The sequence below is a fragment of the Canis lupus genome, chromosome 14 (assembly GCF_048164855.1).
Source record: "Canis lupus baileyi chromosome 14, mCanLup2.hap1, whole genome shotgun sequence".
Taxonomy (NCBI): Eukaryota; Metazoa; Chordata; class Mammalia; order Carnivora; family Canidae; genus Canis; species Canis lupus.
The window spans coordinates 3,315,454-3,327,969 of NC_132851.1; the positions used below are offsets into that span (position 1 = coordinate 3,315,454).

The following is a 12,516-nucleotide window of genomic DNA, read 5'->3' on the forward strand; positions in this document are numbered from 1 at the left end:
GTCTCATTCCAAAGGAGAAACAGGGACACATTGGAGATAGTACTAATGTCAGGATTTTATTCTTAATTTAACAAATTTAAATTTGGTGCTCTTCATCCAACATACCCACCTTTTAGCATTTCTTGGATTACATCAAATTTGAAAAATTATATGTAGCTCGAGTTTTAAATATATAACCTGAAATCATTCCAGAATATTTTAAGACAAATTTGGCAGAGTTTATTTTGTATAATAGCATGGAACTTTGTGTAGTTTTTAAAATAATTTTAGAATTAGTTACAGATGATTTAATGTTTGTCATTCTTTCTTGAGGGCAAATATTTTAAATCTTAAGACAGGCAGAGTACCACAGTGCTGACCACATACTATTATGCAATTTTCATTGTTTCCAGTCAAGTAATTATGGCCTACTATGTAGCTAGATATATTCTAGTATTTTGGTCTCAATTTCCAAGATTCTAATTTTAATCTTACGAACTATATTTGGTCCATACATATTGAGTATTCAAACTTGTAAGAGTCTACCTTGTAGCATCTACTTAATATCACCATTCATAGTTCAAATGATTGCTTATATTCCGTGTGCATGTGTGTGTACTATGATGCCGCTTGTAATTTACTTTGTATTTTTACTGTCATTGGAAAATAACCTGAATGTAAAAGTACAGTGTGATACTTGCTTCTAACTGTATAGGCATATCCAACACAGTGGAGGAAAAAAAAGACTTGAAGGTAATATTAGTTAATAGTTATTATTGGGAGTGGCAGGATTTTGACAAGTTTTGATTTTTCTTCTTGTATAATGTTTACTAGTTTGTTTAGGACTGGTTCTGATTTTCCTTTATATACTTTCTAATTTATTTCCAGTGAGGCACTAGTACTTTTCTAATTAGAAAATAAGTATTTTCAATTTGCTTAAAAATAATTTAGCTACTTAAAAAGATGTCTGCAATAGATATACTTACAAGTTCTAGTAGAATTGCAAAGTCAAAACTGTCATAAGAACCTATTTTGCATTAGTTGGCATCTCAAGAACAAATGTTAATAAGTATTTCAATACTGAGTATATTTTTAAAAATCATTTCACATGCAACTGGTGAATTATTGAAACTACTTCTGAAACTAATGATGCACTATATGTTGGCTAATTGAACTTAAATTTAAAATGATTTCACAAAGTACTTTATCTATAGCTGCATTAAAAATGGTTTTACCTCATACTTTATATTAATTAATTAGTACTTGATACATAAATAAAAGAAAAAAGTATAAAAGACAACTGTATTTTTATAGGACTATTTCACTACTCTCTTTGTTCTTATTACCAGGTAATGCTTTTCCTTGGACTATCAGCTTGCATCATTTCAGCATGTATACTCTTTTTGGAAAACAAGTGACATTTTGCCTGGTGGAACCTATGGGTTGTACGTCTACTCTAGCTGTTACATCTCAAAAACTACTTGCTACAGGACCTGATACAAGGCATTCATTTGTTGTCTGTCTCCATGTTGACCTAGAGTCACTTCAAATAAAATGCTCAAATCCTCAGGTTAGTATATTTGATTTATGAAAGGAAATTTAAAATAATAGGATTTACGAACAATTGTTATCAATTTTGTAAAGGGTTTCTCTTCTGTTTAGTGTCCTAAATTATTTTTAACAGAGCCGTCAAGATCAGCGTGGTTAGATAAGTATTGCTTTGAAGCTCTCTCAAGTTTTGTAATTTAAATTCTTCTGAAAATGTAATGGTGGCAGCATAAATGCATCTTTTGGCTGAAAGAATGAAATCAGTTGCAGATGTAAAGTGTTTAAACACTGAAGGACTACTTTATTATCAGACTGGTAGAGTCTATTAACATGATCAAATATAATTTTCAACCAGACTTCTTTTGCTCAACACATATTTAAAAAAAAAAAGGACTGTTTACTATTTAAGAAATATAGTTTGCTAATCCCATAACATTTCAGTTGGTATAGGCCAAATGTGTTGAATTTTGTAGTGTTACAATTTTTTTTTTAAGATTTTATTTATTTATTCATGAGGGACACAGAGAGAGGCAGAGACATAGGCAGAGGGAGAAGTAGGCTCCCTGCTCGATGCGGAACTCCGTTCCAGGACTTCAGGATCATGCATGAGCCAAAGGCGGACACTCAACTGCTGAGCCATCAAGGTGTCCCTATAGTGTTTTAAGTTAATATGAATTCCAATCTTCCAGATTTATACAAATTATTGATTATATAAGTTAACTTGTTTCTTTGACCTTAAGCAGACTATGATATACTTTCTACATAGATTGTCAGTGTTGAATACTATTTGAATTATGTTTAAAAAAATTGTTTTAGATAGGTATTGGATCCGACAGGTCAGCATTGATAAATATATGTTTATCTCTGCAGCAGTGGTTATAAGCCACTAATGAAGCCAGTTCTTAGGGTATGTTTTTTTTAAGTGGGTTCCAATATTATTTCATATTTTATAGAGCCTCCTTACTGATACCATTGTTCTTTCTCCCTTCCCCCTGCCTAGTTAATGGAGGATTAAAGGGACGTAATGGTTGCCAGATTTCCAAATATCATGTGAAATGGTACAATGTAAACTCTAGACTATGAACTGTTTCCCAATATACATTATAATCTCCTAAAATAACTACTGAAAATAAAATGCAGAAATACAAAGAGATAAGGCCAAAAAGCCAGCAGATGTATTAAAATGGAATACCAAAAAATATTCAAATTATCTAAAGAAGTCAAAAAATGGTAACAGAGTTTCAAAACAGAAGATAGAAACAGCAATGAAATCTTGCCATTTGTAACAACATGGATGAAGCTAGAGTCTATTTTGCTAAGCAAAAGAGGTCAGAGAAAGGGAAATACCATATGATTTCACATGTATGTGGAATTTAAGAAACAAAACAGGTGAACATAGGGGAAGGGGGAGAGGCAAACCATAAGAAATACTTACCTATAGAGAACAAACTGAGGATAAATGGAGGGGAGTTGGAGTGAGGTGGGGGGAAATGGGATGAGCTGAATGGATTGTGGGTATTAAGAAGAGTACTTGTGTGAGGAATTCTACTCCTGAAACCAATTATTACCCTGTATGTTAACTACCTAGTATTTAAATAAAAACTTGTGATATAAATAAATTAAATAATGGAGGTAAGCTATTCTTACCACTGATGTTATGTGTTAATGATTTTAAGTAGGAGTGTTTAGACCACGAGTTAGTAATCTAAAGCCTGCAGGCCGAAAACCCATTTTTTACATTTTGTCTGAGGTTGCTGTTATGCAGAATTAAGTAGGAGCACCAGAAAACAGTATGGCTCACAAAACCTAGAATATCTACTATCTGTCCTTTAACAGAAGGTTTGCTGACCCCCCATCCAGCTATTCCTATTAAGAGTCAAAGGTTTATAGAGCAAGACTCCGTTATATATTGCTTAAAAGGGAAGCACTTGAAATATTAAGAAACAGATAACAGTTGTTGGAGAACAGCATAAGACGGCTGGTCCTGCTTATTTTCATGTTAGATTAACATAAGGAAAACATTATTTACCAGAAATAAATAATGACATGAATGAAATAAAAATGGTTAGAATTAAAGAAAAAAAAACAGATGAATCTATTCAGTACTACATAGTAGGAACTTTTATACAGTCTGTCTCAGCAAATATAAAACACCTAGATGAAAAGTTAAGTATGGAGATATAGAAAATACAAAAAGTAAGTACTACAGGCATAGTAGGAAGTTTTATAACGGCTTTCTCAGCAATTGATAAAGCAACCAGATAAAAATAAATAATTGGAGATCCAGAAGAATGAAAAATACGGAGAACTCACCCTGATCTAATTGACATTTATAGAACATCGTATCTAACAAATATGGAATGCACATTTTATTTCAGGTGTACATTGTCTCATTTTGTTAATGAGATCAAAATGTATTATCATAGTCAAAATATATTAGAAATCGGTGATAAACTATAGAAAAGCTGTATATATCTGAACAATAAATACACTTCAAAATTATGAATCAAAGGCAGAATCACTTGGACATAAGAAAATATCTTGGTTGAATGACAATTTTAAAAGGTGAATATAGTAAGATAGTCTTCAGAGGAAAATAAAATTTTATTTTTTATTTTTAATTTTTTTTGAAAATATAATTTTAAATATTTACATTATAAAGGAAGAAAGATCTTAAGTCATTCATTTAAGGTTCTACTCTAGAAAGCTAAGAAAAGAACAAAATAAACCCAAAATAAGTAGAAGGATGAAAATAATAAAGATAAAAGCAGCGATGACTGGTACAGTAAAAAAAGAGAGAAAGAGAGAGAGAAAGATACAGATTACCAATATAGGGACTGAAGGAGGAGCATTATCACACAGATCCTACAGACTTTAAAAGAATAATAGAATATGAACAACTTTATGCCAGCAATTTAACAATTTAGATGAAATAGAAATTTTATACTGAAAAATAGCTGTATAAACAATGATACAAGAATAGAAAATCTGAATATCCATATATATCTATAAAGGAAATGTGATATCAAAACAGGTTATAAAGAGAACTTTTAAAGCCCAAATGGTTGAATTTTGTCAAATATTCAAGGAAAAAAATAGGAAATTTTCACAATTTTTTTCCCCAGAGATATAATGGATTCCTTCCCAAATTATTTTTGGAAGCCAGTATAATCCTATTACCAAATCTGGAAAAAGTCTTTACAAAAGAAGGAATTAGAAATCAATATCCCTCATGAAAATAGATGTAAAAATTCTTAACCAAATAGTAGCAAATCAATATAGCAGTGTTTAAAAATGTTAATAAATGATAATAAAGTAGGATTCATCTCAGAAATTCAAGTTTGGTTTAATCAGAAATCAGGGCAGCCTGGGTGGCTCAGCGGTTCAGCACTGCCTTCAGCCCAGGGCCTGATCCTGGGGACCTGGGATCGAGTCTCACGTCAGGCTCCCTGCATGGAGCCTGCTTCTCCCTCTGCCTGTGTCTCTGCCTCTCTCTCTCTCTCTCTCTCTTTCTCTCTCTCTGTCTCTCATGAATAAATAAATAAAATCTTTTAAAAAAATTGGAGAATCAATTCAGAAAAATTCTCTTAAAAAATATTCAGAAATCATTTGGTAGAATTCACTATTCTTGAGAGTTGAGAAAAATCCTATGATAATTTCCATAGATACAGGTAAACATTTGACAAAATTTAACCACCCATTTGTGATTAAAAACCCTCAGCAAATTACAAATATTAAAGAATTTTTCAAACTGTTAAAGGATATATGTTGGAAATCAAATATCCTACTCAATTATCATACTGAATTGAATTGTTTTCCACTAAAATATGAAAAAAACCCGAAAGCCTCTTTTTGCTACTTGCTCTGTATCATACTGAATGCCCTAGCCATTCCAATAAACCCAACAAAGGAAATAAAAAGACATAAGGAAAGAAGTAAAGGTTTTTCTATTTTTTATGATAAAATATTTTCTAGAAAATCCTATCAGAATTAACAACCTGTTATTGGAACTAATAAAACTATCAAGGTTGTAGAGATGAGACAAGAGTCATGAATAAAAATCAGTTATATTTTTATATAGTAGCAGCAAACAATTGGAAAATGAAATGAATATGTTCCATTTATATTGGTGCCTGGAAGCATAAATGTATATAACTAAAGATGTCCAAGTCCTTGACCTTGAAAACCAGAAAGCATTGCTAGGAGAATTTAAAGAACACCTAACTGGAGAAATACATCTGTTCATAGATTGGATGAGTCAATATTGTCCAAAGGGGAGCTCTCCAAATTGATCTTGATATTGGGCATAATCAAGTTTAAAAACATTTTCTCTTTGAAAGACACATTAAGATAGCAGAAAGCTATACATTAGGAGAACATTTTTTTTGGTAAAGGTTTATTTATTTGAGAGCGCATGCACAAGTTTGCGCAAGTTTGGGGAGGGGCAAAGGAAGAGGGATAGAGAGAACCTCAAGCAGACTCCCTGCTGAGCAGGGAGCTCATTGCAGGGCTAAATTCCATGACTCGGAGATCATGACCTGAGCTGAATTCAAGAGCCAAATATTTAACTAACTGAGCCACCCAGGCATTCCTCGGAGAAAGTGTTTGTAAAATATTTGTCAAGGGTTGCCTAAGTGGCTAAGTTAGTTTAGTGCCTGCCTTTGGCTCAGGTCATGATCTCAAGGTCCTGGGCTTGAGCCCTGCTTTGGAAATCCCTGCTCAGCAGGGAGTCTGGCTTCTCTTTCTCCCCTCCCCCTGCTTGTTTGTGCATGTGCTCCCTCAAATAAATAAAATCTTTAAAAAATAAAATATTTGTCAAACTGTTATCCAGGATATTTAAAGAATGCTTTCTGCTGGATAATGTGACAACAAAGAACAGTTAAAAAACAAACAAACAAACAAACATGGAGACAAACCCCAGGGCTATGACTTCAACATTCACCACAGAAGATGTCACTAGTCATTAAGCGCATGAAGCAGTGGTCATCATCATTATTTGTCAGGGAAAAACAAACTAAAGCATGAATAGAGAATCCACCACTATACATCAATTAGATTGGCTAAAATAAAAATGATGAACATTGTGAACCATCTAGAACTTTTTGTATTCTGCTGCTGGGAATGTAAAAATTATACAGCTTTGGAAACAACTTGGAAATTCCTGAAAAAGAATAACTTGCACTTAGCTTATGACCTGGTAGTTCCTCCCTAAGTTTTTCTTCAGAACAAACAAAAATATATGTGCTTGCAGAGACTTTCATACATATGTATTTGGCAGCTTTATTTGTATAGCCCCAAACGGAATACAACCCAAATGTTTATCAATAGATGAATAATTAAACAAATTATGGCCTATCCTACAATGTAATACTACTCAGCCATTAAAAGGACTGAATTATTGATAAAATGCAGCATCATGTATGAATATTGTAATCACCATGCCAAGTGAAGAAAGTCAGACAAAAAAGAGTACATATTGTATAATTACATATATATAAAATGTTTATGTATTTTTTATCTTTATATATAAAAATTACATATATAAAATGTTAGAGTATGCGGACCTCTATATTGTAACACAAAGGTTCCTTGTTGTCTGGAGAAGGGAGAGAAGGAGGAGAGACTGATCCTGAGAACAAATTACCAAAGGAGATAAGAAACTTCTAGAGAAAATAGAAAAAAATTTTTGTATTCGTAATTTATATTTGTAGTAGCTTAATCCCTATATGATAGCCAGCTACTACTTGGAGTTAACTGCTAGAGGCCTTCTATTTTAGAAACTTATGAATATCATTTTAGCCTTGAGAGGATTGTCCTACTCTACATATTCTGGATATCCGTAGCTGTCCTAGCTGAGAATGAATTTTATTACTATTATTGTTTAACCTGGGAAACCATTATTAATCTTTTTCAAAAAGTTTCTTTTACTTTGAGATACTTAATAGTATTGTGATTTCTGTGGACTCTTATTAAATGTGATGTATGTGGCTTAAACCTAGAGCTCTCAAATATCTTTATTAGATACCACTTTACTTGGAATGGAGCTCAGGGTTTGTTGTTGTTTTTAAATATAAACTGGTTCTAAGGAAAGTCATCACCTAAATAGAGCTTAGTTTTGGTCTGGTAGTTCCTTCTCATGTCTACTTCCTCTTTTTGTCCTTACCTCCATCACCTGGATTCCAGGGCCTCCTTGCTGTTACTCCTCAAAAGCCAAGACCTTTTATTTTTGAGAATTAAACTGAGGCCCTATGAACCTCATCTTTCAAGAATCCCTTACTCACAATGTAATAATTCTTACTATATTCATTTAATTCAACTTTGTCTTCATAAGTCCTCATAAACCAACTTCTGTTTAATTATTACCAGCTTTAATACTCTTTTATATCTTTGTGTGCCAGATTAACCTAAATTTTAAAGATTAAAAAACTGGGTGGCCTAGTTGGTTGAGTGTCAGACTCTTGATCTTGGCTCAGGTCTTGATCTCATGGTTGTTAGTTCAACCCCTGTGTTGGGCTCCATGCTGAGCATGAAACCTACTTTAAAAAGAAAAGAAAGACTCCAAGTAAACCTCTTTTTCAGGAGTGGTTACTTTAGTATAGGTTTCCAGACTCCCTCTGGATACTGTGAGACAGGAAACCACCAAAATCCTAAAGGAAAACAACAGCAGTAATGCCTTTGACATTGGCTGTAGTGACTTCCTGCTAGACATGACTCTGGAGGTAAGCAAAACAAGAGCAAAATGAACTATTGGGACTTCTTCAAGATAAAAAGCTTCTGCACAGTGAAGGAAACAATCAACAAAACTAAAAGCTAACCTATAGAATGGGAGACGATATTTGCAAATGACATATCTGATAAATGATTAGTATCTAAAATCTATAAAGAACTTGTATATCCACTTAAGAAATGGGCAGAAGACATGAACAGACATTCTTCCAAAGAAGAGATCCAGATGGATAATTCAGACACATGAAAAGATACTCAACATTACTCATCATCAGGGATATACAAATCAAGACTACAATGAGATAGTATCTTGCACCTGTCAGAATGGCTAAAATAACAAAAAAACAATAGATGTTGGCAAGGATGTGGAGAAAGGGGATCACTTTAGCACTGTTGGTGGGAATGCAAACTGGTGCAGCCACTGTGGGAAACAGTATGGAGGTTCCTTAAAAATCTAAAAATAGGGCTACTCCATGAGCCAGCAATTGTACTACTAGGTACCTACCCAAAGGATTCAAAAATACTGATTTGAAGGAACACATGTACCCCGATGTTTATAGCAGCAGTATCAACAATAGCCAAATTATGGAAAGAACCCAATTGTCCATCATCTGATGAATGGATAAAGAAGAAGTGGTATGAGTGTATACATACACAATGGAACATTACACACACATTGGAATATTACTCAGCCATCGAAAAGAATGAAATCTTGCTACTTGTGATGACCTGGAGGGAGCTAGAGTGTATTATGCGAAGTGAATAAGTCAGTCAGAGAAAGACAGATACCATATGATTTTACTTATATGTAGAGTTAAAGAAACAAAACAAATGAAAATGAGGGTAGGGGGAAGAAAAGTGGGAGGCAAACCATAAGAGATTCTTAATTATAGAGAACAAACTAAGGATTGATGGAGGGATGGAAGTAGGGAATGGGCCAATTTGTTGATGGGCATTTGTTGTAATGAGCACTGGGTGTTATATTTAAGTGATGCATCACTAAAATCTGTTCCTGAAACCAATATTACCCTATATGTTACCTAACTAGATTTTAAATAAAAACCTGAAACAACAAAAATGCAATTTATTGAAAGATGAAAAAAAATAAATGTTTAGTAATTTAATGTTTGTTTACTGGTCCACTCAGAAACATGAGACATAGACATGAGACATAGAGACATTTGATCAAACAGGCGTTTCTAGGTTCCTCCCTGTCTACCATACCTCATTCATATCATAATGTAGTTTTTTGTGGTGATAGTTCTCTTCCTGGATCAAGTTCTCTACCTAAATTTTTTGAGGCAGTTGTGGGGAAGGTAAAGAGCTTATCCTGAATCTGCTATTTTTGATTGCTTTTTAATTCAGTATAATCTTCATGTCAGAGTGGCCCATTGGGGTGGCCAAGGGCCCATACAACATGAAGGCAGCTATGCCTACACAGATTTAATGCAACTGTTGAAAGCCACAGATAAGAGCAAATCTTGCAAGTATCATGAGAATAATGACATATTACATACAAGGGAACTAGGATTTGATTGTTAGCTTACTTCTCCTGAGTATAAGTAAAGGTCAGAAAAGCAATATCTTTAAATCATGAAAATAAAAAAAAAAAATACAGCCTCTCAACCCAAAATTCTAAATATAAAAACAAAAATACATGTTTATGAATAAAGACTAAATAAAGACATTTTCACATATGACAATCTATCACCAGTAGAACTGCACTACAGGAAATCTTAAAGGATGGCTCTCATGCTGAAAGGAAATGAAACCAGATGTTTCAGCATCTTTTTAAATGTTTATTAGCCACTGCATTTGCTCTTTTGTGAATTGACAATTCATATTATTTACATTAATTTGTATTTTCCTGATTATTAATAAGGAACAATTTTTGAATGCTTATTGGCCAATGAAATTGTTTTATGAGTTGGTAATTTATATCATTTACCCAATTTTTAAATTAAATTTCTTTAATAATTTGAAGAGCTTCCCTTAGGAAGCTCTTAGGTTCTATAAATATAAACCTTGTGTTTTTAATGTAGTTAATTTGCCTTGATGGCATTGTTTACCAAAAATGTTTAATTTTTCTTGATGAAATATATCCATAGGTCTATTTTTATTTTCTGGGTATCCTACCTTATTAGTAGTTTTGTGGACCCCTAAAATATAGACATCCACATGCATCCTAAAATTTACTGTTTATTTTTAAGATAATGACTTAAAGTCACTTTTTTTTTTTTTTTTTTTTTAGTAGTTTCTCACTAATCCATCTGTTTTGTTTTTGGGCAGCCCCAGTGGCACAGCGGTTCGGCGCCGCCTGCGGCCTGGGGTGTGATCCTGGAGACCCGGGATCTAGTCCCACGTCGGGCTCCCTGCATGGAGCCTGCATCTCCCTCTGCCTGTGTCTCTGCCTCTCTCTCTCTGTGTCTATGAATAAATAAATAAAATTAAAAAAAAAAAGAGAGTGCTTCTTGTTCTTTTTTGTGCCATGGACTTCTTTGAGAATCTGATAAAAGCTATGAGCAGTGTATATACCTATCAAATTTTGCATATGTTATCAGAAGCTTTATTGATTTGTAGCCAATATATAAAAATCTTGATTCCATTTTAAGGAAAAAATTCCTTCATATATATCATTTATTTTTGTTTATTAGGATGATATCAGAAGTTTTGATACTGGTATATCAATTAATTAGATTCATAATTGCTTAGATACAAAACCTTCAAGTGGTTTATACATTTTAAAATGAAGTGTAAGCTCTGTATATAGGGCATGCCTATAATAAATTCATTTTCATTTTAGATATTATTGTAGATCTGTGTATCAACTATGGTGAACTAAACTACTATGCAGTTCCTAGAACTCATTGCCATTCAAGGGCCTTAGTATTAATATTTAACCTAGTGGAATATTCAGAGTTTTTGTTTCTAGGGGTAATTTTCATTAACCCTTCCCTTTAACTTTACTGTTTTACCAACGTTGCCAGTTCTCTTTCGTGTCTTTAGACACTAGTCTCTTTGGCCTTAAAAATTGTATTTATTCTAAAATTAAAAGAGCCTGGAGAATCATGTTTTTAATATGTAAAATTTCAATTTTCCCTTAGCCAATAAATTGATAGATTTTGTCTTCTTTTAAGGCATTTCTAGGAATGTAAAACCATCTTTGCATTTTTGGGTTGTAAGTATGTAGAACTGGAGAAAGAATGAGTTTGTGCTGCTTTTTTATTGTATTTATTCATAGTTTTTATTGCTATAAATTATGTTCAGTTGTCAGAAAGGCAGTAGAATTGGCCATCACTGTCTAGGCATATATCATTGAGTTTAGACAAAACTGAATTTGTATTCTAGTAACACTAATTTTTAATTTTTCTGAGCCCCTGATTTTCATTTTTATCTTTAAGCAAAATCAGACTGGGTAAGGGTTATTGCTTTATATGAAAAAGCTTTTAAAAAAATTTTTGGCAAAAACTCTTGGTTTTTGATTTTTGGTTTTCTTTTTTGAAACAGTTCTAATGATTAATAATAACCTGCATACCAAATGAGCTAGCCTTTTTAAGTTTGTATTCACTTAGAACTCTTTGGTGTTCACCATGGGTTAGTAATTATTTGTTGAAATTCCATTCCTGCTTGATTTCCATTGAAATTGTATATCCATGGTTTATTCTTCTATTTTTATGGTTCCTCTTCTGTCTGACTGTCTCTCCTAACACTCTGCAACAAGTCCTTCCTGCCTAACTGGATAGAATTTTCCTTGCCCCTGTATCATTTCCTGTACTTGGCTATTGCTCTTGCTAGTCTGATGATTCGAATGGCCTTTTGTATCCACTTAAATTGGTAGACACCATTCAGAAATATATTCAGAAATATATCTCCTTGAGAATTTTCTCAACCTCTCCAGTCCAGTTAAGTCTCCTTTATGGTTGGTTATAACGTATATGTGAAATTAATTTTTAAACAGTAAAATACTACATTTTTGTTATTTGGTAAATATTTGACATACAAGGTATTATTGATATTCAGTAACCTTCATACATATACATAAAGCTGCCTCACATAGTACTCATTTCTTAGAGATTTTTAAAGTTTTACTGGAATATTCTTACATACAAAAAACTGCACATATTTAAATTGTCTAATGCCATAAGATTTGCATAGGTAAACCCATGAATCCATTCTCAGAATTGTAATAATGCATCCATCCATCATCCTCAAGAGTTTCTTTATGCTACTTTGTTATCTTCCATTTCACTTCTTCCCCCATTC

The 12,516-nt window shown here is 33.0% G+C and overlaps 1 protein-coding gene and 1 long non-coding RNA gene across 18 annotated transcripts in view; one reads left to right on the forward strand and one right to left on the reverse strand.

The window, feature by feature from the left end:
- The window catches only part of VPS13B (vacuolar protein sorting 13 homolog B), a 733,948-nt gene that overhangs the window by 377,677 nt on the left and 343,755 nt on the right, over positions 1-12,516 (forward strand). For 15 of the 17 annotated variants that reach the window (XR_012006520.1, XR_012006521.1, XM_072773981.1 and 12 more), the window contains one exon: positions 1,329-1,549. Coding sequence is in view for 15 of the 17 variants with exons in the window: in XM_072773981.1 (XP_072630082.1) it covers positions 1,329-1,549 (221 nt within the window). In the remaining 2 variants the exon portion in view is untranslated. Of the gene's footprint in view, positions 1-1,328; positions 1,550-10,542; positions 10,714-12,516 lie in introns of those variants that run through there. The other 2 variants (XM_072773982.1, XM_072773983.1) reach the window with 1 other exon arrangement.
- The window catches only part of LOC140603605 (uncharacterized), a 61,631-nt gene that overhangs the window by 514 nt on the left and 48,601 nt on the right, over positions 1-12,516 (reverse strand). The window lies entirely within an intron of this gene.